General features: G+C 52.9%; 1 protein-coding gene across 1 annotated transcript in view; it reads left to right on the top strand.

The window, feature by feature from the left end:
• The first annotated feature begins 4061 nt into the window (after positions 1 to 4061).
• Positions 4062 to 25284, top strand: part of LOC144502329 (noelin-like) — a 34157-nt gene continuing 12934 nt past the window's right edge. The window contains exons 1-3 of the mRNA XM_078226152.1: positions 4062 to 4419; positions 13949 to 14098; positions 19035 to 19190. Coding sequence (XP_078082278.1) covers positions 4270 to 4419; positions 13949 to 14098; positions 19035 to 19190 — 456 coding nt within the window. The 5' untranslated portion in view covers positions 4062 to 4269. The remainder of the gene's footprint in view (positions 4420 to 13948; positions 14099 to 19034; positions 19191 to 25284) is intronic.

A 25284-nucleotide genomic window follows, 5' to 3' on the forward strand; every position in this document is an offset into this window, starting at 1 on the left:
AGTGCTGCACTGTCAGAGGGTCAGTACTGAGGGAGTGCCGCACTGTCAGAGGGTCAGTACTGAGGGAGTGCTGCACTGTCAGAGGGTCAGTACTGAGGGAGTGCCGCACTGTCAGAGGGTCAGTACTGAGGGAGTGCCGCACTGTCAGAGGGTCAGTACTGAGGGAGTGCCGCATTGTCAGAGGGTCAGTACTGAGGGAGTGCTGCACTGTCAGAGGGTCAGTGCTGAGGGAGTGCCGCATTGTCAGAGGGTCAGTACTGAGGGAGTGCCGCATTGTCAGAGGGCTGGTGTGGTTCACATTTCTGTTTGTGAAGCTCATTCTCATCCTCGGATCTGAGAGAATCTCACTGCAGTAAAACCGGGAGAGACAGTTGCTACGGACCATGCCCCGTTTCCATGGCAACACACTGCCTTGAGAATTCACTACACATTCCAACTCTGAACTAATAAATCATTCCAGTTTCTAAATCTCATATTCAATGCAGATTTCTTTGTAAATTTCTTCTGAATGTGTAACGGATCCCACACACACTGACTCTCACTGGGGTACGGGACCCACACACACTGACTCTCACTGGGGTACGGATCCCACACACACTGACTCTCACTGGGGTATGGGTCCCACACACACTGATTCTCACTGGGGTACGGGTTCCACACACACTGACTCTCACTGGGGTACGGGTCCCACACACTGACTCTCACTGGGGTACGGGTCCCACACACACTGATTCTCACTGGGGTACGGGTTCCACACACACTGAATCTCACTGGGGTACGGGTTCCACACACACTGACTCTCACTGGGGTACGGGTCCCACACACTGACTCTCACTGGGGTACGGGTCCCACACACTGACTCTCACTGGGGTACGGGTCCCACACACGCTGACTCTCACTGGGGTACAGGTCCCACACACACTGACTCTCACTGGGGTACGGGTTCCACACACACTGACTCTCACTGGGGTACGGGTTCCACACACACTGACTCTCACTGGGGTACGGGTTCCACACACACTGACTCTCACTGGGGTACGGGTCCCACACACTGACCCTCACTGGGGTACGGGTCCCACACACACTGATTCTCACTGGGGTACGGGTTCCCACACACTGACTCTCACTGGGGTACGGGTCCCACACACACTGACTCTCACTGGGGTACGGGTTCCACACACACTGACTCTCACTGGGGTACGGGTTCCACACACACTGACTCTCACTGGGATACGGGTTCCACACACACTGACTCTCACTGGGGTACGGGTTCCACACACACTGACTCTCACTGGGGTACGGGTTCCACACACACTGACTCTCACTGGGGTACGGGTCCCACACACACTGACTCTCACTGGGGTATGGGTCCCACACACACTGACTCTCACTGGGGTACGGGTTCCACACACACTGACTCTCACTGGGGTACGGGTTCCACACACACTGACTCTCACTGGGATACGGGTTCCACACACACTGACTCTCACTGGTGTACGGGTTCCACACACACTGACTCTCACTGGGGTACGGGTTCCACACACACTGACTCTCACTGGGGTACGGGTTCCACACACACTGACTCTCACTGGGGTACGGGTCCCACACACTGACCCTCACTGGGGTACGGGTCCCACACACACTGATTCTCACTGGGGTACGGGTTCCCACACACTGACTCTCACTGGGGTACGGGTCCCACACACACTGACTCTCACTGGGGTACGGGTTCCACACACACTGACTCTCACTGGGGTACGGGTTCCACACACACTGACTCTCACTGGGATACGGGTTCCACACACACTGACTCTCACTGGGGTACGGGTCCCACACACACTGACTCTCACTGGGGTACGGGTTCCACACACACTGACTCTCACTGGGATACGGGTTCCACACACACTGACTCTCACTGGGGTACGGGTTCCACACACACTGACTCTCACTGGGATACGGGTTCCACACACACTGACTCTCACTGGGGTACGGGTTCCACACACACTGACTCTCACTGGGGTACGGGTCCCACACACACTGACTCTCACTGGGATACGGGTTCCACACACACTGACTCTCACTGGGGTATTTTCATTAGAATCATACAATCATAACTTCAATGCTCCGTCCCAGGCAGCATCCTGGTGAATCTCCTCTGCACCCACTCCAGTCCAATCACATCCTTCGATAATGTGGTGACCAGAATTGCACCCAGTGCTCCAGCTGTGGTCTCACCAAAGTTCGATACAACGCCAACATGACTTCCTTGCTTTTGTAATCTGTGCCTCGATTGATAAAGGCGAGTGTCCCATTTGCCTTTTTCACCACCCTAACATGCCCTTCCGCCTTCAGAGATCTGTGGACAAACACGTCAAGGTCCATTTGTTCCACAGAACGTCCTACTGTCCTCCCATTCATTGAATACTTCCTTGTCAAATTACTCCTTCCAAAGTGTATCACATCACACTTTTCAGGGTTAAATTCCATCTGCCACTTCTCTGCCCATTTGCCCATTCCGTCTTTATCTTCCTGTAGCCCAAGACACTCCGCCTCACTGTTACCCACCCGGCCAATCTGTGTGTCATCCGCAAACTTACTAATCCCACCCCCCATATCGTCATCAATGTCATTTTATGTTATTTTATAAATGATGTGGAGATGCCGGCGTTGGGCTGGGGTGGGCACAGTAAGAAGTCTCACAACACCAGGTTAAAGTCCAACAGGTTTATTTGGAATCACGAGCTTTCGGAGCACTGCTCCTTCATCAGGTGAGTGGAACTTCTGTTCACAAACAGGGCATGTATAGACACAAACTCAATTACAAGATAATGGTTGGAATGTGAGTCTAAAGTAAAGTTTATTTATTAGTCACAAGTGGGCTTACAGTAACACAGCAATGAAGTTACTGTGAAAATCCCCTAGTCGCTACACTCCGGGGCCTGTTCGGGTACACTGAGGGAGAATTTAGCATAGCCAATGCACCCTAACCAGCACGTCTTTCGGACTGTGGGAGGAAACCGGAGCACCCGGAGGAAACCCACGCAGACATGGGGAGAACGTGCAGGCTCCACACAGACAGTGACCCGAGCCGGGAATCGAACCCGGGTCCCTGGCGCTGAGAGGCAGCAGTGCTGAGAACTCTGCCACTGTGGAGGTAATCAGGTCGTTACAGGCACAGACTGTGAGTGGAGAGAGGGATAATTTGTATAAATGGTGAATAACACGGGTTATTATCCCTGTGGCAGAGAATAAATATTGTTTGGTATTTTCTGGGTGTGAATGTTGGTCTATTTAGGTTGTGAGGCGGTGGGAGGTGTGGGGGGGCGGTGGGAGGTGTGGGGGAGCGGGGTGTATAAACCTATCACTGAGGCATTGGGGCAGTGTGTGGGTCGGTGTGTGTGTGTGGCGTTGTTGGGTTGGGAGCTGTGTGGTTTGGGGGGGGGTGTTTGGGAGGTTGCTGTGTGGTTTGGGGGGCGGTGTTTGGGAGGTTGCTGTGTGGTTTTGGGGGGGGTTTGGGAGGTTGCTGTGTGGTTTTGGGGGGGGTGTTTGGGAGGTTGCTGTGTGGTTTTGGGGGGGGTTTGGGAGGTTGCTGTGTGGTTTTGGGGGGGGTTTGGGAGGTTGCTGTGTGGTTTTGGGGGGGGGGGTTTGGGAGGTTGCTGTGTGGTTTGGGGGGGGGGGGTTTGGGAGGTTGCTGTGTGGTTTGGGGGGGGGGGGGTTTGGGAGGTTGCTGTGTGGTTTGGGGGGGGGGGGGGTTTGGGAGGTTGCTGTGTGGTTTGGGGGGGGGGGGTTTGGGAGGTTGCTGTGTGGTTTGGGAGGTTGCTGTGTGGTTTGGGGGGGGGGTTTGGGAGGTTGCTGTGTGGTTTGGGAGGTTGCTGTGTGGTTTGGGAGGGGGTTTGGGAGGTTGCTGTGTGGTTTTGGGGGGGTGGGTGTGTGGTTTGGTGGGGGGGTTGGGAGGTTGCTGTGTGGTTTGGGGGGGGGGGTTTAACCTGTAGCTGTGGGTTGGGCAGTGTCGGGGGCGGGGGGAGTGTCTCAGGCGGGCGGGGTTTGGGGCGGATTCTACGGGGGGGCGGGTTTTGCGCAGCCGCCGGGTGAGTGCGGCGCGGCTCCCGCTCCCCTTCCCGCTGCAGTTGCTCCGCTCCCGGCTCCAGCCCCGGCTCCGCTCCCGCTGCCCCCGCTCCGATGCCCCGCTGCCGCCGCCCCGCCGGCCCCCCGGCCCGGTGAAGCCCCCTCCCCGCCTCCCCGCTATGCGAGAGCCGCAGAGTCCCCGCAATGTCGGTGCCGCTGCTGAAGATCGGCATCGTCCTCAGCACCATGGCCATGATCAGCAACTGGATGTCCCAGACCCTGCCCTCGCTGGTGGGACTCAACTCAACCCGCCTGAGCGCAGCCAGCGCCGGCAGCCCGGACCGCAGCACCGGGGTAAGGGGGAGAGAAGGGGGAGGGGGGGAGAGAAGGGAGGAGGGGGGGAGGAGGGGGAGAGAAGGGGGGAGGGGGGGAGAGAAGAGGGGGAGGGGGGAGAGAAGAGGGGGGAGGGGGGAGAGAAGAGGGGGGAGGGGGGAGAGAAGAGGGGGGAGGGGGGAGAGAAGAGGGGGGAGGGGGGAGAGAAGAGGGGGGAGGGGGGAGAGAAGAGGGGGAGGGGGGAGAGAAGAGGGGGGAGGGGGGAGAGAAGAGGGGGGAGGGGGGAGAGAAGAGGGGAGGGGGGAGAGAAGAGGGGGGAGGGGGGCAGGGAAGAGGGGAGGGGGGAGAGAAGAGAGGGGGGAGGGGGAGTGGGAATGGGGGGGAAGAGAGGGAGGGTGGAATGGGGGGGGAAGAGAGGGAGGGGGGGGGGAGAGAGGGAGGGGGGAATGGGGGGGGAGAGAGGGAGGGGGAATGGGGGGGAGAGAGGGAGGGGGGAATGGGGGGGAGAGAGGGAGGGGGGAATGGGGGGGGAGAGAGGGAGGGGGGAATGGGGGGGGAGAGAGGGAGGGGGGAATGCGGGGGGAGAGAGGGAGGGGGGAATGGGGGGGGAGAGAGGGAGGGGGGAATGGGGGGGAGAGAGGGAGGGGGGAATGGGGGGAGAGAGGGAGGGGGGAATGGGGGGGGGAGAGAGGGAGGGGGGATGCGGGGGAGAGAGGGAGGGGGGAATGGGGGGGAGAGAGGGAGGGGGGAATGGGGGGGGAGAGAGGGAGGGGGGAATGGGGGAGAGAGGGAGGGGGGAATGGGGGAGGAGAGGGAGGGGGGAATGGGGGAGGAGAGAGGGAGGGGGGATGGGGGAGGAGAGAGGGAGGGGGGCAATGGGGGGGGGAGAGGGAGGGGGGAATGGGGGGGGAGAGAGGGAGGGGGGGAATGAGAGGGATGGGGGAGAGGGAGGGGGGAATGGGGGGGGAGAGAAGGAGGGGGGAATGAGAGGGATGGGCGAGAGGGAGGGGGGAATGGGGGGGGAGAGAGAGGGAGGGGGGAATGGGGGGAGAGAGAGGGAGGGGGTAATGGGGAGAGAGGGGAATGGGGGGGAGAGAGAGGGAGGGGGGAATGGGGGGGAGAGAGGGAGGAGGGAATGGGGGGAGAGAGAGGGAGGAGGGAATGGGGGGAGACAGAGGGAGGGGGGAATGGGGGGGGAGACAGAGGGAGGGGGGAATGGGGGGGGAGACAGAGGGAGGGGGAAGGGGGGGGAGACAGAGGGAGGGGGGAATGGGGGGGGAGAGAGGGAGGGGGGAGTGGGGGGGGAGAGAGAGGGAGGGGGAAATGGGGGAGAGAGAGGGAGGGGGGAATGGGGGGGAGAGAGGGAGGGGGGAATGGGGGGGAGAGAGGGAGGGGGGAATGGGGGGTAGAGAGGGGGCAGGGAATGGGGGGAGAGAGGGAGGGGGGAATGGGGGGAGAGAGAGGGAGAAGGGAATGGGGGGAGAGAGAGGGAGGGGGGAATGGGGGGGGAGACAGAGGGAGGGGGGAATGGGGGGGGAGAGAGGGAGGGGGGAATGGGGGGGGAGAGAGGGAGGGGGATGGGGGGGAGAGAGGGAGGGGGGATGGGGGAGAGAGAGGGAGGGGGGAATGGGGGGGAGAGAGGGAGGGGGGAATGGGGGGAGAGAGGGAGGGGGGAATGGGGGGTAGAGAGGGGGCAGGGAATGGGGGGGAGAGGGGGAGGGGGGGAATGGGGGCGGGAGAGAGGGGACAGGGAATGGGGGGGAGAGGGAAGGGGGACTGGGGGGAGGGGTGTTAGGGTGAAGGAGGGGGGGCAAGGATGGGAAGGAGTAGGGGGTGGGGTGGCTGAGAGAGGGACAGGGGGGTAAGGAGGATGGGATGAGGGCTGGAGGGGGAGAGGGATGGGAGGAAAAGGGGGCAGGGTGGGGGGAAGGGAGAGGCTGATTCCGGGGATGGCGGGACTGATGTATGAGGAGAGATTGATTCGATGAGGATTGTTTTCGCTGGAATTCAGATGAATGAGGGGGAGGGGGGATCTTGTTCTGAATTCGCGCAAAAACTGGTGTAAATCACAATTGTTTTTTCAGCGGGGGTTCAGGTTCGAACCTCCCACACTCTGTACAACGCAGACGTCGCAATCGGGAATATCAATAACAGCTCGGCGGGGTGGGGGTGGGGTTCGCGCCGGAGTCTTGACAGTTCCGGAACACTCCGCGTGCGCAGTGGCCCCGATCTGCCAGCCTGCAGTTTGCTGGCCAAACTCGATCACTCGCCCGCCCGGGACCCTTGCAGTGCTGCCCCCGCACCTCCCCCCACGGTCCGATCGCGGTCCCCCACAACCATTCCTGAGCCAGCCCAGACCACCACCATCCCCCCTCCCCCGTCACGGAGCACCCCAATCTCCCTCCCACCCCGACAGCCCACCCCGAGCACTGGCCTCCCTCCAGCCTGAACAATCCCAATGCAGAGTGGTAGCGGGATACCCCACCCCCACTGATTGCCCCACCCCCACTGATTGCCCCAAGCCCTGCCCCCTAGGCTCTGCCCCATGCCCGGTGGGCAGTGCCAGGGGCACAGGCTGGCATTGCCACGGTGCCCTCGCCCAGGGCCTGATAATGACATTCAAATAACATTTTTAAAAATTAAAATTCTTTATGGCCTTCCCACCAGTTTCCTGCGTGGTCTCGACCACACCGGAGCTCCGGTGGCGGGAGACACATGCGCGAATCGGCAGACACACACACTTCCCGACCCGACCCATCAAAATACTGGCAGGTCGGAATGGCAGAATCGCACCCTCTTTTCCACTGCCTTTTGTAGATGACCCTCTGAAGAGAAAAAATATTCCCCTCATCTCTAAGTTAAATAAACAACTCCTTCCCCTTAAATATTAACCCCTCGTTCTAGATTCTCCCACAAGAGGAAACATCCTCTCCACATCCATCCTATCAAACCCCCCCCCCCAAGGATCTTGGTCTCAATAAAGTCGCCTCTTACTCTTCCAAACTCTAATGGATACAAACCGAACCTCTCCAACCTTTCCTCATCAGACAACCCGCCCTGGTTTTAGTCTGGCGAACCTTCTCTGAACTGCCTCCAGTACAGTTACATCCTTCCTTAGACAAGGAGACCAATACTGTATCTGGAACTCCAAATGTGACCTCACCGATGCCGTGTACAACTGAAGCATAACCGTCCTACTTTTGTATTCAGTTCCCCTCATAATAAACAATAACATCCTATTAACGTTCCTAATTACTTGCTGTACCTCTATACTAGCCTTTTGCAATCCATGCACTCGGGCACCCAGATCCCTCTGTATCTCAGAGCTCTGTCATCTCTCACCGTTTAGATAATATGCTTCGTTTTTATTCTCACTGCCAAAATGGACAATTTCACATTTCCCTACATTGTGCTCCATTTGCCAGATCTCTGCCACTCACTATGTCCCTCTCTATATCCTCCTGTAGCCTCCTACATCCTCTTCACAATTTACTTTCCTACCTGGCCTTGTCAACATATTTCTCAGCCATGCCTGCGGTCCCTCCGTCCCAGTCATTTATATAAATTGTAAAGCTGAAACTCCAGCACTGATCCCTGTGGCACGCCACTCGTTACATCCTGCTCACCAGAAAGTGATGCTTTCATGCCTACTCTCTGCTTCCTATTGGCTACAGTAAGAGTCTTAACAACACCAGGTTAAAGTCCAACAGGTTTATTTGGTAGCAAATACCATTAGCTTTCGGAGCGCTGCTCCTTCGTCAGATGGAGTGGAAATGTGACGAAGGAGCATCTGACGAAGGAGCAGCGCTCCAAAAGCTAATGGTATTTGTTACCAAATAAACCTGTTGGACTTTAACCTGGTGTTGTTAAAACTCTTACTGTGTTTACCCCAGTCCAACGCCGGCATCTCCACATCATGACTCCTATTGGCTAGCCATTCTTCTATCCATGCCAATATGCTACCCCCTATACCAGGAGCTTTTATTTTCCACAACCTTTAATGTGACATTTTATCAAATGCCTTCTGGAAATCAAGGCTCACAACACCAGGTTAAAGTCCAACGGGTTTATTTGATATCAAAGAGCTACCAAGAGCGCTGCTCTTTCATCAGGTGAGTGCTACCAAATAAGCCTGTTGGACTTTAACCTGGTATTGTGAGACTTCTTAGTGTGCTTACCCCAGTCCAACGCCGGCAACTCCACATTCTGGAAATCTGGTACATCCACCGGTTCCCCTTTATCCACAGCACATGTTACTCCCTCAAAGAACTCCAGTAAACTGATTAAACATGATTTCCCTTTCACAAAACCATGTTGACTCTGCCTGATAACTTCTTCAATAATAGAACATAGAAAAAATACAGCACAAACAGGCCCTTTGGCCCACAAGTTGCACTGGTCATGTCCCTACCTACCTAGGCTTATATATAGGCTTACCTATAACCCTCAATCCTATTAAGTCCCATGTACTCATCCAGAAGTCTCTTAAAAGACCCTATCGCGTTTGCCTCCACCACCACTGACGGCAGCCGATTCCACTCACCCACCACCCTCTGAGTGAAAAACTTACCCCTGACATCTCCTCTGTACCTACTCCCCAGCACCTTAAACCTGTGTCCTCTCGTAGCAGCCATTTCAGCCCTGGGAAAAAGCCTCCGAGAATCCACCCGATCTATACCTCTCAACATCTTGTACACCTCTATCAGGTCACCTCTCATCCTTCGTCTCTCCAAGGAGAAAAGACTGAGCTCCCTCAGCCTATCCTCATAAGGCATGCCAACCAATCCAGGCAACATTTTTGTAAATCTTCTCTGCACCCTTTCAATCATTTCCACATCCCTCCTGTAATGAGGCGACCAGAACTGAGCGCAGTACTCCAAGTGGGGTCTGACGCGGGTCTTATAAAGCTGCATCATTATCTCCCGACTCCTAAACTCAATCCCTCGATTGATAAAGGCCAGCACACCATACGCCTTCTTAACCACCTCCTCCACCTGCGGGGCCGATTTAAGAGTCCTATGGACCCGGACCCCAAGGTCCTTCTGATCCTCTCCACTGCTAAGAGTCTTACCCTTGATATTATAATACCATTATAATAGCTTCTAACATTTTGCCTCTGACTGATCTTAAGCCAACTGGTCTGTAGTTTCCCAGTTTCTGTCTCTTTTTGAATAACAGAGTTACATTTGCTGCCTTCCAATCTAGTGGGACCTTCCCTGAATCTAGGGAGTTTTGGAAAATTAAAACCAATGCATCAACTCATTAGCCACATCTTTTCAGAGCTTTGGATGAAGTCCATGCGGACCCGGGGATTGGTCAGCCCCCACACCCAACAGTTTGCTCCATACCACTTCCCCGGCGATTGTAATTTCCCCCCCCCCCCCCGCCCCCTCCCATTCGCTGATTACAGCTATTTCTGGGATGTTATTGGTATCCTGTATACTGAAGACAGATGCAAAATACCTGTTCAATTCATTTGCCACTGCCCTGCTTACCATTATCAATTCCCCAGACACACCTTCTATAAGAGCAACACTCACTTTGTTAACTTTCCTTATTTAAATATCTATCAAAATTCTTACCACCCATATTTATATTACGAGCTAGCTTTCACTCAGACTCTTTCCTTCCTTATCAAGCACTTTGCTATTTTTTGATCTTTGCAATCTTTCATAAATCAGACAGTGTGTCATTATTGGCCCTTTTAAAGCTTCAGATCGAAGTGGAGGTGTTGGTTTCACTGGAGCAGCTCCGAGCTGACCCCAGAATAAGATATAAGATTATAAACTGTTTGTACCAATCCAGAGACATCCCTGCAACCAATTACTGACCTCCGAGTCGCCAACAAAGCTGCAGTGATTTTAATGTGGGAGGTACAGAATAGGAGTGGGAGGTTGGGATTAGTGAGCCGGGGGGTGGTGAGTAAAGGAATAGAATATGTGATTGTGTGTGTCAGAATTACCTCAATTACGCATGACAGAAGCAAGCTTTTTGAACTCTCTCTCCTTCACCCAGCGGATCTGGCTTCCCGTCTCCCTTGTATTTATCCAGATTCCCCTTAAATGAATCGACACTATTCATTTCAACCACTCCCCGTGGGAGCGAGTTCCACATTCTCCCCGTGCCCTGTGGGAGCGCGCCCCACATTCTCCCCACTCCCCATGGGAGCACACCCCACATTCTCCCCACTCCCTGTGGGAGCACACCCCACATTCTCCCCACTCCCTGTGGGAGCGAGTCCCACGTTCTCCCTGCACCCCGTGGGAACGCATCCCACATTTTCCCCAAGCCCGTGGGAGTGTGTCCTGCACTCTCCCCACGTCCTGTGGAAGGGAGTCCCACATTCTCCCTGCTCCCCGTAGGAGCGCGTCGCATATTCTCCCTGCCCAACCCCCTTATCCTGAGACTGTGCCCCCGGGTTTTAGGTTCTCTGACTAGCGGAAACAACCTGTGTGTCCGCACTGTCAAACCCCTCAGAATCCTGTAGGTCCCAGTGAGATTGCCTCTCATTCTAAACTCCAGAGAATATAAAGCAGTTTACTCAGTCTCTCATTATGGCACGGTAGCACAGTCGGGCGGCACGGTAGCACAGTGGTTAGCACTGCTGCTTCACAGCTCCAGGGACCTGGGTTCGATTCCCGGCTTGGGTCACTGTCTGTGTGGAGTTTGCACATTCTCCTCGTGTCTGCGTGGGTTTCCTCCGGGTGCTCCGGTTTCCTCCCACAGTCCAAAGATGTGCGGGTTAGGTTGATTGGCCGTGCTAAAATTGCCCCTTAGTGTCCTAAAATCCGTAGATTAGAGGGATTAGCGGGTAAGTATGTAGGGATATGGGGGTAGGGCCTGGGTGGGATTGTGGTCGGTGTAGACTCGATGGGCCGAATGGCCTCTTTCTGTACTGTAGGGTTTCTATGATTTCTATGGTTATGGGACAATCCCTCATCCCAATTTGATTTTTCAAGACATCAGTGAAATTGAGTAGCAGAGTGTAGTTGGCAGTTTGGTTAAATTGAGTGGTTCTGTGTAGTTTAAATATGAATGTGGGTTAAATTTCATTCCAGGTTTTCTTTCACTCTGAGTTTGTTGGAGACGATTTGACCAAAAAACTCGGAATAATAAAGAATTGCTGTTGGAAAAGGATTGGATGAAAGGGTCGGCAAGATCGTTTACATTAACATTTTTTCCCCCCAAGCGACGTAAATTCTAAATAGTTTAGCCTGTGTCTGCAATCTGATTGGTGCATGTACGCTGGGAGCTGGGCGGGTAATGGCTGATTCTGCTGCACCCTGGGTAAATCCTGGCGCACCCTGGGTAAATCCCGGCACGCCCTGGGTAAATCCTGGTGCGCCCTGGGTAAATCCTGGTGCGCCCTGGGTAAATCCTGGCGCACCCTGGGTAAATCCTGGTGCGCCCTGGGTAAATCCTGGTGCGCCCTGGGTAAATCCCGGCCCGCCCTGGGTAAATCCTGGCGCACCCTGGGTAAATCCCGGCACGCCCTGGGTAAATCCTGGTGCGCCCTGGGTAAATCCTGGTGCGCCCTGGGTAAATCCTGGTGCGCCCTGGGTAAATCCTGGTGCGCCCTGGGTAAATCCTGGCGCGCCCTGGGTAAATCCTGGCGCGTCCTGGGTAAATCCTGGCGCGTCCTGGGTAAATCCTGGCGCACCCTGGGTAAATCCTGGCGCGTCCTGGGTAAATCCTGGCGCGTCCTGGGTAAATCCTGGCGCGTCCTGGGTAAATCCTGGCGCACCCTGGGTAAATCCTGGCGCGCCCTGGGTAAATCCTGCTGCACCCTGGGTAAATCCTGGCGCGCCCTGGGTAAATCCCGGCGCGCCCTGGGTAAATCCCGGTGCACCCTGGGTAAATCCCGGCGCACCCTGGGTAAATCCCGCGCGCCCTGGGTAAATCCTGGCGCACCCTGGGTAAATCCTGGCGCGCCCTGGGTAAATCCCGCGCGCCCTGGGTAAATCCCGGCGCGCCCTGGGTAAATCCCGGCCCGCCTTGGGTAAATCCCGGCGCGCCCTGGGTAAATCCCGGCGCACCCTGGGTAAATCCCGGCGCACCCTGGGTAAATCCCGCGCGCCCTGGGTAAATCCTGGCGCACCCTGGGTAAATCCTGGCGCGCCCTGGGTAAATCCCGCGCGCCCTGGGTAAATCCCGGCGCGCCCTGGGTAAATCCCGGCCCGCCTTGGGTAAATCCCGGCCCGCCCTGGGTAAATCCCGGCCCGCCCTGGGTAAATCCCGGCCCGCCCTGGGTAAATCCCGGCCCGCCCTGGGTAAATCCCGGCCCGCCCTGGGTAAATCCCAGCCCGCCCTGGGTAAATCCCGGCCCGCCCTGGGTAAATCCCGGCCCGCCCTGGGTAAATCCCGGCCCGCCCTGGGTAAATCCCGGCCCGCCCTGGGTAAATCCCGGCGCACCCTGGGTAAATCCCGGCGCGCCCTGGGTAAATCCTGTCCAGAGACAGCCTGCACTTTGCTTATCAATCAGACAACAGCTTTTGGGCTGTGGACAGAGCGACAGGAAGGGAACATTGCAAAGAAACACTCAGGTGTTGTCTGCACCTTGCTCTGTGTCTCTCATAACCAATAAACACCTCCCTCAGCAGCTTGCTGCTCACACACATTGCCCATCGCCGATTCACTCAGTGTCTATACAGGTTATCGCACACGGGGACAGAGATAGATCATACATGAAGACACACAGTCACACTCACACACAGTCACACTCACACACAGTCACACTCACACACACTCACACTCACACACACTCACACACACAGTCACACACACACTCTCTCTCACACTCACTCACCCACACACACTCGCGCACACACACACTCGCGCACACACACACACCCTCGCGCACGCACACACTCGCGCGCGCGCGCACACACTCGCGCACACACGGTCACACTCGCGCACACACGGTCACACTCGCGCACACACGGTCACACTCGCGCACACACGGTCACACTCGCGCACACGGTCACACTCGCACACACGGTCACACTCGCACACACACTGTCTCACACACACAGTCACACACACATACACAGTCACACACACACAGTCTCACACACACACACTCACTCACACACAGTCACACACACACTCTCTCTCTCTCACACTCACTCACTCTCACTCACTCACCCACACACACTCGCGCACACGGTCACACTCGCACACACGGTCGCACACGCACACAGTCACACGCACACAGTCACATGCAGTCTCTCACATGCACACACGGTCTCTCTCTCTCACACACGCACACGCGGTCTCTCTCTCACACACACGGTCATATGGACACAATCAGTCAGAGACAGACTGTTGAAGCATGTGCCGCAGTGAATTATGGACTTTATCTGGATGTTATATTCTCTGGAGCTGAACTACACCTTGAACCAGGGAGATATTTTCCACATTCTGCCTTTTGTTTTGCCCGCGGTTTTGAATTGATTGGGTTTTGAGGATTGTGCAGGTGTTTTAATCTCAGTTTGTGGCTGCATTTTCTGCTGCTGCTGACGGTGTGTATCCTCTTCCTCCCCCCCCGCAGGTGTTGCCAGATAATGCTGAGGATGGCTGGCGCGTGTTCAGCTCTGCGCCCGACAGTGAAGGAAGATGTATCTGCACCGTGGTGGCTCCGCAGCAGACCCTGTGCTCACGGGATGCCCGCACCAAGCAGCTGAGGCAGCTCCTGGAGAAGGTATGGCAGGGGCAGGCATCGACAAGGTGGACTGAATGGCCGCCTCCTGTGCTGCAACCTTTCTGTAGTTCTGTAAAGGTTAGGCACAAGCAGAATCCGGCATCAACCCTGGCTCCCTCTGTGTAGAAAGAGAAGTAGATATCGCCCTGGGTAACAGCCCACACAAAGGGAGACCCATTGGAAACCTCAAGCTGCGCCTACACTCCCAATCGTTCTCCCCGTGTCTGCGTGGGTTTCCTCCGGGTGCTCCGGTTTCCTCCCACAGTCCAAAGATGTGTGGGTTAGGGAGATTGGCCGTGCTAAATTGCCCCTTAGCATCAGGCGGTATAGCTAGGATAAACGCATAGGGTCGTGGTTGGTGTGGACTCGATGGGTCGAATGGCCTCCTTCTGCACCATAGGGATTCTATGATTCTAAACATTGTGTTGCTTCCCAAATCCCTGTCTGTTTTTTCCACAAATCCCTGTCAGAACCTCACCGGTCAGATTTCCATTCTGGCCAAATACTGAAACCGCACTTGCCAAAGCTGCAAATGATAGCATGTGTGACCCTTATAAATGATCCTTCTGTCTGCAGCCTTTGACACGGTTTGACCCCACCATCTTCCTCCAATGCCGCTCCACTCCCAGAATCCTAGAATACTATAGCACAGAAAGAGGCCATTTGGCCCATTGCGTCTGTGCTGGTTCTTTCAAAGAGCAACACAGGTAGCCCTGCTGGTCTAGCTGTGTGTGACTGCTCACGCCCATTCCATTCTTGTCTGGAATCGTCACCAGAGAATCACTGGAAACTGCTTCTCTTCCTGTTCCCGCACAGTTACCTTAAGTTTTAAGTTTATTAGTGTCACAAGTAGGCTTACATTAACACTGCATTGAAGTTACTGTGAAAATCCCCTAGTCGCCACACTCTAGCGCCTGTTCGGGTTACACTGAGGGAGAATTTAGCACGGCCAATTCACCCTAACCTGCACATCTTAGTAGTGTGGGAGGAAACCGGAGCACCCGGAGGAAACCCACGCAGACACGGGGAGAATGTGCAGACTCCACACAGACAGTGACCCAAGCCGGGAATTGAACCCGGGTCCCTGGCGTTGTGAGGTAGCAGTGCTAACCTGTGTACCACCATGCAGCCTCTGTCCCCCACCATGCCGCCTCTGTCCCCCCAGGATCTGTCCTTGGCCCCCCCCTCCTATTTCTTCAGCCCTTCAGTGACATCAGCTGAAACACCACGTCTGCTTATACATCTACAGCAATGACATGCCAACGACACACCATTATCTCTGACCTCTCTGGATTCCTTCCTTATTTTTCCAGACTGCTTTTCTGATATCCGCTATCAGACAATCCGAACATTCCTCCGTAAGATATTATCTTTGCCAGCTCTGCAAACGCTGCAGACTCCATTCACTGACCGTGGTTTTGACCCTGGGAACTGTTCAGTTCAATGAAACCATCCCTTGGCGTTGGGTTTGATCCCGAGAATAATTGTAACCACGTATCCACACCATCGCTAAGACCACCCATTTCCACCTCCGTAACCTCACCTGCCTCGATTGGTGACTTTATTCACCTCGAGCTGAAGCCTCCATCCATGTCTCTGGCCTCGAGATTTGACTGGTTCACAGCCGTCCAAACCCGCCTGCCATTGTCCACCTGATCTGTACTCAATGAAACACAACCGTCCCAGTCTGAACTCAGACCAAATCTCCTTCACTGACTGTCCTTTCTCTGCTTCTGCTCAGACGATATCGCCATTTTAAAATTATCATTGCTGTTTTCAAATCCTCAAGTTTCAATCCCTCCTCCCAAATCTGTAACCTTCTCCTTACTAATTACTAATTAATTACTCCTTCTGTCTTACTGATTTTTGTAATCCTAGTTTCAATCTAATATTATCGGAATTTTGTTAGTTATCCATGGTTGGCACAGTGGAGAATTTGTTCCTCGAGGGATTATATTTCATTGAGAATTTTGAATTATTTCTGTAAGTGTTTATCTGCCATCGTATCTTTGAATCTACCTTTGGTCACTAGCCTTTCAACTCCATGATAGTTATTGCTCAAATTTAAAACCCTAACTTCAGACCTGACCACATCACGTGAAATTCTACCTCGTTAATGATCGCTCTGCACCGAGGATTCTTTACTGTAATATTATTAATTAACATTCTCTCATTACAGAAACCTAAATTAGCCTGTTCTATTTGTGGTCCCTCAATATATCGTTCAAGAATATCAGTAACAGATCCTCAGAGCCCTGTGTTACTGACTGTATCTGTACTGATGTTAATCCAGTTCCCTCACACTGTCACTCAGTAACCCCTCTCCCCCCAGCACCCTGTGTTACTGACTGTATCTGTACTGATGTTAATCCAGCTCCCTCACACTGTCACTCAGTAACCCCTCTCCCCTAGCACCCTGTGTTACTGACTGATGGTCCTGCAGTAACTAGGGGATGGGGGTGTGGTGGGGTGGCTTGGTGGTCATATTGGGGAGCAGATGACTGTTGGGCTGATATTGCTGCACCTATTGCATAATGTACAGGGGCAGTGCACAGACTCATGGGGGCTAAATCCTCCTGGTCTCGTGGTGCCAGGCCCAGAGGCAAAAGAGCAGGAAAATAGGGTGGGGGGAGGAATGTCAGGACAGCTGGCGGGAGCATTCCCGCTGTCTGAGCCCATTCCCAGGATGGGCCTGAAATGGGATTGGCTGCCGTTCTACACTTGGTAAGGCCAGTTGACGGTGTGTTGGAGCAGTCTCACTGTCTCAATGAAGGCCTCCCTGTGGCAAGCCGTCCGAGATAAGAAGCTCCGTTCCCAATGACAAGGCCATGGACAGCACGGTGGCACAGTGGTTAACACTGCTGCCTCACAGTGCCAGGGACCCGGGGTGGCACAGTGGTTAGCACTGCTGCCTCACAGCGCCAGGGACCCCGGGTGGCACGGTGGCACAGTGGTTAACACTGCTGCCTCACAGCGCCAGGGACCCGGGGTGGCACAGGGGTTAGCACTGCTGCCTCACAGCGCCAGGGACCCGGGATGGCACAGTGGCACAGTGGTCAGCACTGCTGCCTCACAGCGCCAGGGACCCGGGTTCAATTCTGGCCCCGGGTCACTGCCTGTGTGGAGTCTGCACATTCTCCCCATGTCTGCGTGGGCTTCCTTCGGATGCTCTGGTTTCAAAGAACAAAGAAAATTACAGCACAAGAACAGGCCCTTCGGCCCTCCAAGCCTGCACCGACCATGCTGCCCGACTTAACTAAACCCCCCCCTCCCCCCGTCTTCCAGGGACCATACTCCTCTATTCCCATCCTATTCATGTATTTGTCAAGACGCCCCTTGAATGCCATTACCGTAACTGCTTCCACTACCTCCCCCGGCAACGAGTTCCAGGCACCCACCACTCTGTGTGTTAAAAATCTGCCTCGTGCATTTTCTTTAAACCTTGCCCCTCGCACCTTAAACCTGTGCCCCCTAGTAATTGACTCTTCCACCCTGGGAAAAAGCTTCTGACTATCCACTCTGTCCATGCCTCTCATAATCTTGTAGACTTCTATCAGGCTGCCCCTCAACCTCTGTCGTTCCAGTGAGAACAAACCAAGTTTCTCCAACCTCTCCTCATAGCTAATGCCCTCCATATCACGCAACATTCTGGTAAATCTTTTCTGTACCCTCTCCAAAGCCTCTACATCCTTCTGGTAGTGTGGCGACTAGAATTGAACACTATATTCCAAGTGTGGCTTAACTAAGATTCTATAAAGCTGCAACATGACGTGCCAATTTTTAAACTCAATGCCCCGGCCGATGAAGGCAAGCATGCCGTATGCCTTCTTGACTACCTTCTCCACCTGCATTGCCACTTTCAGTGTACCTGTACACCCAGATCCCTCTGCCTATCAATACTCTTAAGGGTTCTGCCATTTACTGTATATTTCCCATCTGTATTAGACCTTCCAAAATGCATTACCTCACATTTGTCTGAATTAAACTCCATCTGCCATCTCTCCGCCCAAGTCTCCAACCAATCTATATCCTGCTGTATCCTCTGATGGTCCTCACCGCTATCCACAAATCCACCAACCTGTGTCATCTGCAAACTTACTAATCATGTTACTAAATCGCAAACTTAGTAATCCTCCCACACTCCAAAGCTGTGCGTGTTAGCTGGATTGGCCATGCTAAATTGACTGTAGTGTCAGGGGGATTAGCAGGGTAAATGTGTGGGGTTGAGGGAATAGGGTCTGGGTGGGATTGTGGTCGGTACAAACCCGATGGGCTGAATGGCCGCCTTCTGTGCTGCAGGGATTCTATGAGAGGCTGTGCCCAGGCAATTCCTCCCGTAGGGTTTCCCTCCCCTCCGAGGGGCTTACAGAATTTGGCGCTGATGTTTTAATTGGATCCACAGCTCTGTGTTGAGGGGCCTGTGCAGTCCCCATCCTGCCTGAACATTACTCTCCTCTTCCAATGAGCCCCAAAACTGCTGACCCTCTGATTGGCTGTGCAGCACCAGGGACCCACCCGCCATTCCTCATTGGCCACTCGCTGTCCTCTTAGAAGGCTTCCTCCCAAAGGATTGCGCCACCCGTCTTGCTGACAGCAGATATGGAGTCTGGAATCCCACTCGGTGCTGTGGGAAAATCCAGTTCCTGGTGTCATTGTTTTCAATCCTAATTATCAACACTTTTTTATTCAATTTTGGCATGTCACCTGTCACGGTGCAGTTGGATATTGTCGCCATTAGGTGTTTCAGGTGAGTGCGACTCTCCCAATTCTTTGATCCTGTAGAAATGATCTTTATTTGGAGCCTGTGAATCCGGCTGATTTATCTCCGAGTCAAGCGTGCTGCGTTCCTGGTTGGTGATCAGCAGTGAGACGGTGGGTGATCTATGGGCTATTGGTGGACGTACCTGGCGATCTCACTCCCCCTTCACTGTTACAGGTGCAGAATATGACTCAGTCTATCGAGGTCCTGGATCGGCGAACGCAGCGCGACCTGCAGTACGTGGAGAAAATGGAAACGCAAATGAGAGGCTTGGAAACAAAATTCAAACAGGTGGAGGAGAGTCATAAAGCACATCTCTCGCGGCAGTTTCAGGTATGAGCTGTGGGGGAGTTTCACAATCTCTGCTTGTGGGGGCTGCTCTGTGGGACAGAGAAAGGTTTGCCAGCCACGCGTGTAGTCAGAGGAATTTGGCACCTTCCAAAGTCACCGGCTTTGTCACAGAGATCCCCTTCTCAAGAGGAGTCCAATAACCCAGTGCGTCGATTGGCCAGGCCAGCAAATGGTAAACCCCTCTCTTCACGTGAAGGAGGGAATAACATTCGGCCCATCAAACCCATTCTAACCTCCTGCGTGGGCACCTCTACATGTCCCCCTTTCGCCCATCCCACCAACTCCAGGACCTCCACCCTCTCGCCCCCAGAGTAATCACTCAGATGGAAATCTTGCCATCCCTCATTTCTCGATCCAGTTTCCTTTCAGAGGTCCTGAATTAACTTTTTGCTAAAGCTGGTCCACATTCACTGCCCTCTGCGAGCTACCTGAGTTCACCAAGTTTAAAAATCATTGGCTACAAATGCTTAAAGCACAGGAGGAGGCCATTCAGCCCGTTGTGCTTGTCCAAGCTCTTTGTTAAGGAGAGCAAAATGGCAAGAGATATTGAATAATAATGATAGTTACCAAGGATATAAACATGGTGGACATGATGTTGGAGGAAAAGATAAAAACAACATTTAAGATTGAATTCGGGAGGTAATTGATAAACTAATCAAACTTAGACCGGGCAAAACCTCAAGTCCAAGTGGATTACATCTGATTCAACGCAGGAGCTAATTCCACTATTACACAAATATAACAATTGATTAGAATAGACTAACGTGCAAGAGAACTGGTGGACAGTTAATGTGATTTCTATATTGCAAAGGGAGACAGAGCAAACTCAGGCAGTTATAGAATAAATTAGCTTAATGTCACTGACAGGAAAGGTGATGGATTCCTTACTGAAAGCTGAAGGCTAAAATGGAAAAAGTTCCCAGAAATGGAATTGTTTTGTAAAGTCATCCGCATGGTTTTCAAGCCAGAATGTTCTGCTTCACCAGCCTCATTGAATTCTTTGAAGAATTCACAACCTGGATGAGGGTTATGTAGTAGATGTAATAAAGTTTAATTTTCAAAATGCCTTCAATTAGATACAAAATCGGCACGTGAATCAGATCAGAATGTGTGGAGTTGGGGGGCCAGGAGCAGAATGGTTAGAAAGCTGTCTACAAAATGGTTGGGATTAAAAGTAGTTGCTTAGGCTGGCAGTGGACGGGAAGTGGCACTCCCCAGAGATTGATCCTGGAACCTCTGGTGGTCACCATTTACGGTAACAAATTGGACTCTGGAATTGGGAGCACACTTGGACAACTGACACCAAATGAGAGGGTGTAGCTAATACTGAGGAAGACTGTGGGAAAATACAGAGAGAGAATAAAATTACAGAATGGACATGTCAGTGATAAATAACTTCATTATCGGTAAGTGTGAGATGGTACATTTTGACAGGAAATTTTAAAAGAAATGTTATTCTTTTCTCAAAGTTACGAAGCCACCACGCAGGGTGGACAGAGCAAGCCCTTAATCTATCTCCTTGCTTGCTCCGAAAACCAATTCAACTGCAAAATGAATCCAAATCATGGTCCCTACAAAAGAGACATACAGGATACAAGCTGACGAGAACAGGAATTGCACCTGATCTTGGACTTGGTTCTTGCCAAAAGGCCGAGAAGTGAAAAATAAGGAGGCGACATATCCCTCGGAAATGCTGATTCTAAATGGGGTGAAGGGTCAGCGGGATCTGGGGGAACAGATACACAATCAGTAAAAATAGTCACACGGATTTATAAGCTCATAAAAAACAAACACTTGGATTCATTTCCAGAGCGATGGAATTGAAAAGCAGAGAAGTTATATTAAACTTCTGTAGAACCTTTGTTAGACTACACTTGGAGCACAGGCCTGGTCTCGATATTATACAACTACATAGAGGCACTAGGAAAGATCCAAAATTGATTGACAAGGATCATTCCCAAACTGAGAGGTTACAATTGTTAAGAAAGACTGAACAGGCTGAGATTCTTTTCTCTAAAAAAGTGAAGGTTGAGGAGTGACCTAGATTTAAAGATGTTTCCACTTGTTGAGGGGACAGGAACTTGGAACCATCAATAAAATTCAGTCAGTAATAAATCCAGTCTGTAATTCAGGAGAGATGTCTTTACCCAGAGAGTGGTGAGAATGTGGAGCTGGAGGGAGCCAGTGTTCGGATCTGCTGGAAGGGGTGATGAAGGGTGGGAGGAGGTTCTGGAGTGTAAATACTAGCGTGGGCCATTTGGGCCACACGGCCTGTTTCTATAAGGACATAAGGCACAGGAGAAGAGTCGGCCGTTCAGCCCATCGAGTCTGCTTCACCATTCAATGAGATCATGACTGATTTGATATAATAACCCTTAACTCCACTTTCCCGCCTTATCCCCATAACCCTCGATTCCCTTACTGATTAAAAATCTTGTATATGTCAGCCTTGAACATACTTAACAACCCAGCCTCTGCAGCTCTTCGAGAGAAGAAGTTCCTCCTCATCTCTGTCTTCAGTGGGTGACCCCCTCACTCTGAGATGATGTCCTCTGGTCCTAGACACTCCCACACGGGGAAACAACCTCTCAGCATCAACCCTGTCAAACCCCCTGGAGAATCTGATATGTCTCAATAAGGTCGCCTCTCATTCTTCTAAACTCCAATGAGTTCAGGCCCAACCTACTCAACCTCTCCTCATAAGAAAATCCCTCCATACCCGGGATCAATCGAGTGAACCTTCTCTGAACTGCCTCCAATGCCAGCATATCATTCCTTAGATAAGGGGCCCAAAACTGTTCACAGTATTCCAGGTGGGGTCTAACTCATGCCTTGCATAGTGTTAGCAAGACTTCCTTATTTTTATACTCCTTTCCCTTTGAAATAAAGGCCAACATTCCATTTGCTTCCCTATTACCTGCTGAACTTGCATTTAGCTTTTTGTGATTAATGCACAAGGACCCAAATCCCCCCGTGCTGCAGCTTTCTGCAGTCTTTCTCCATTATAATATTCACCCAAACAGATTGGGGTGACGATGGAACACACACAGCTTTGATATTGGGTTTATCAGTTTTGAGGATTCTGCTGTTATCCCAATGGGAATGTTGACAGATCGAGGAACAGTCCAGGCCAAATTTCCCAGAAAATAAACACCCGGACAGAAAAATTGTTTCCACCCTGAATTCTCACTCATCATTTGTTCATCAAACTCGACATAAGTCCATCCAAATGGTTGGCTGACCCTTATGGAGCAATAATTCTATTAAAATCTGCCTGCCTCACTCTGATCCACAAGGTCTTATCTCCACCGTTCTGTTCAGTTCAATTTGCCACCAGCCCCATTTTTAAAAAGATGATTTCTGATTTGAATTAAACGTGCAAGTTTTGCAGATATATCCCCAGTGAGGGTCAGTGTGTGTGGGACCCATACCCCAGTGAGGGTCAGTGTGTGTGGGACCCGATTCCCAGTGAGAGTCAGTGTGTGTGGGACCCGTACCCAGTGAGAGTCAGTGTGTGTGGGACCCGTACCCCAGTGAGAGTCAGTGTGTGTGGGACCCGTACCCCAGTGAGAGTCAGTGTGTGTGGAACCCGTACCCCAGAGAGTCAGTGTGTGTGGGACCCGTACCCCAGTGAGGGCCAGTGTGTGTGGGACCCATAGCCCAGTGAGAGTCAGTGTGTGTGGAACCCGTACTCCAATGAGAGTCAGTGTGTGTGGGACTCGTATCCCAGTGAGAGTCAGTGTGTGTGGAATCCGTACCCCAGTGAGAGTCAGTGTGTGTGGAATCCGTACCCCAGTGAGAGTCAGTGTGTGTGGAACCCGTACCCCAGTGAGAGTCAGTGTGTGTGGAACCCGTACCCCAGTGAGAGTCAGTGTGTGTGGGACCCATACCCCAGTGAGAGTCAGTGTGTGTGGAACCCATACCCCAATGAGAGTCAGTGTGTGTGGGACCCGTACCCCAGTGAGAATCAGTGTGTGTGGGACCCGTACCCTAGTGAGAGTCAGTGTGTGTGGCACCCGTACCCCAGTGAGGGTCAGTGTGTGTGGAACCCGTACCCCAGTGAGAGTCAGTGTGTGTGGAACCCGTACCCCAGTGAGGGTCAGTGTGTGTGGAACCTGTACTCCAATGAGAGTCAGTGTGTGTGGCACCCGTACCCCAGTGAGGGTCAGTGTGTGTGGAACCCGTACCCCAGTGAGGGTCAGTGTGTGTGGCACCCGTACCCCAGTGAGGGTCAGTGTGTGTGGGACCCGTACCCCAGTGAGGGTCAGTGTGTGTGGAACCCGTACCCCAGTGAGGGTCAGTGTGTGTGGAACCCGTACCCCAATGAGAGTCAGTGCCTTCAGGGCCGCTGCTAGTTTGAAGGTATTTTGCTTCATAACTTGTTGTAAGCTGTGACAAATTTGGAAATAATTCTCTTTGGCAATATTGTGGACTGTACGGTTACTCTCAGTACCTGAGGGACACTCGGGAGTGGAGAAATGATGATGCCGGTGGCCTCAAAAGTAAAGTTTATTTATTAGTCACAACTAGGCTTACATTCACACTGCAATGAAGTTACTGTGAAAATCCCCTGTGTGTGTATGTCGCTCTGTCACTGGGGGGGTGTGTGTGTGTGTGTGTGTCTGTGTGTCGCTCTGTGTGTGTGTTGCTGTGTCTGTGTGTGTGTGTCGCTGTGTCTGTGTGTGTCGCTGTGTCTGTGTGTGTCGCTGTGTCTGTGTGTGTCGCTGTGTCTGTGTGTGTCGCTGTGTCTGTGTGTGTCGCTGTGTCTGTGTGTGTCGCTGTGTCTGTGTGTGTCGCTGTGTCTGTGTGTGTCGCTGTGTCTGTGTGTGTCGCTGTGTCTGTGTGTGTCGCTGTGTCTGTGTGTGTGTCGCTGTGTCTGTGTGTGTGTGTCGCTGTGTCTGTGTGTGTGTGTCGCTGTGTCTGTGTGTGTGTGTCGCTGTGTCTGTGTGTGTGTGTCGCTGTGTCTGTGTGTGTGTGTCGCTGTGTCTGTGTGTGTGTGTCGCTGTGTCTGTGTGTGTGTGTCGCTGTGTCTGTGTGTGTGTGTCGCTGTGTCTGTGTGTGTGTGTCGCTGTGTCTGTGTGTGTGTGTCGCTGTGTCTGTGTGTGTGTGTCGCTGTGTCTGTGTGTGTGTGTCGCTGTGTCTGTGTGTGTGTGTCGCTGTGTCTGTGTGTGTGTGTCGCTGTGTCTGTGTGTGTGTGTCGCTGTGTCTGTGTGTGTGTGTCGCTGTGTCTGTGTGTGTGTGTCGCTGTGTCTGTGTGTGTGTGTCGCTGTGTCTGTGTGTGTGTGTCGCTGTGTCTGTGTGTGTGTGTCGCTGTGTCTGTGTGTGTGTGTCGCTGTGTCTGTGTGTGTGTGTGTCGCTGTGTCTGTGTCTGTGTGTGTCACTGTGTCTGTGTGTGTCGCTGTGTCTGTGTGTGTGTGTGTCTCTGTGTCTGTGTGTGTGTGTCGCTGTGTCTGTGTGTCTCTGTGTGTGTGTGTCTCTGTGTGTGTGTGTGTGTCGCTGTGTCTGTGTGTGTGTGTGTCGCTGTGTCTGTGTGTGTGTGTGTCGCTGTGTCTGTGTGTGTGTGTGTCGCTGTGTCTGTGTGTGTGTGTGTCGCTGTGTCTGTGTGTGTGTGTGTCGCTGTGTCTGTGTGTGTGTGTCGCTGTGTCTGTGTGTGTGTCGCTGTGTCTGTGTGTGTCGCTGTGTCTGTGTGTGTCGCTGTGTCTGTGTGTGTGTCGCTGTGTCTGTGTGTGTGTGTCGCTGTGTCTGTGGGTGTGTGTCGCTGTGTCTGTGGGTGTGTGTGTTGCTGTGTCTGGGTGTGCGCAGCCTGTGTGTGTATGTGTCAGTCTGGATTTGTGGAGCTGGGTTCTTGTGTCTCTGGGATTTGGGAGTGGGGAAATTTCAGGAACACCTCAATAGCATCGCTCTCATCTTTGTTTGTTTGCAGGGCTAAGTTTAAGAAAGTTTTTTTGAAAAGCGGCATTGATTGAACGAAGATACAAGTCCAGGTCTTTGTAAGCGTGGACTTGGCCTCCTGACCTTGCACTATTATATAGTTTCAGAAAAACTCAAAAAAAAAACCACCTGAAAATTTTAAGGC

The sequence above is a fragment of the Mustelus asterias genome, chromosome 13 (genome assembly GCF_964213995.1).
Source record: "Mustelus asterias chromosome 13, sMusAst1.hap1.1, whole genome shotgun sequence".
Taxonomy (NCBI): Eukaryota; Metazoa; Chordata; class Chondrichthyes; order Carcharhiniformes; family Triakidae; genus Mustelus; species Mustelus asterias.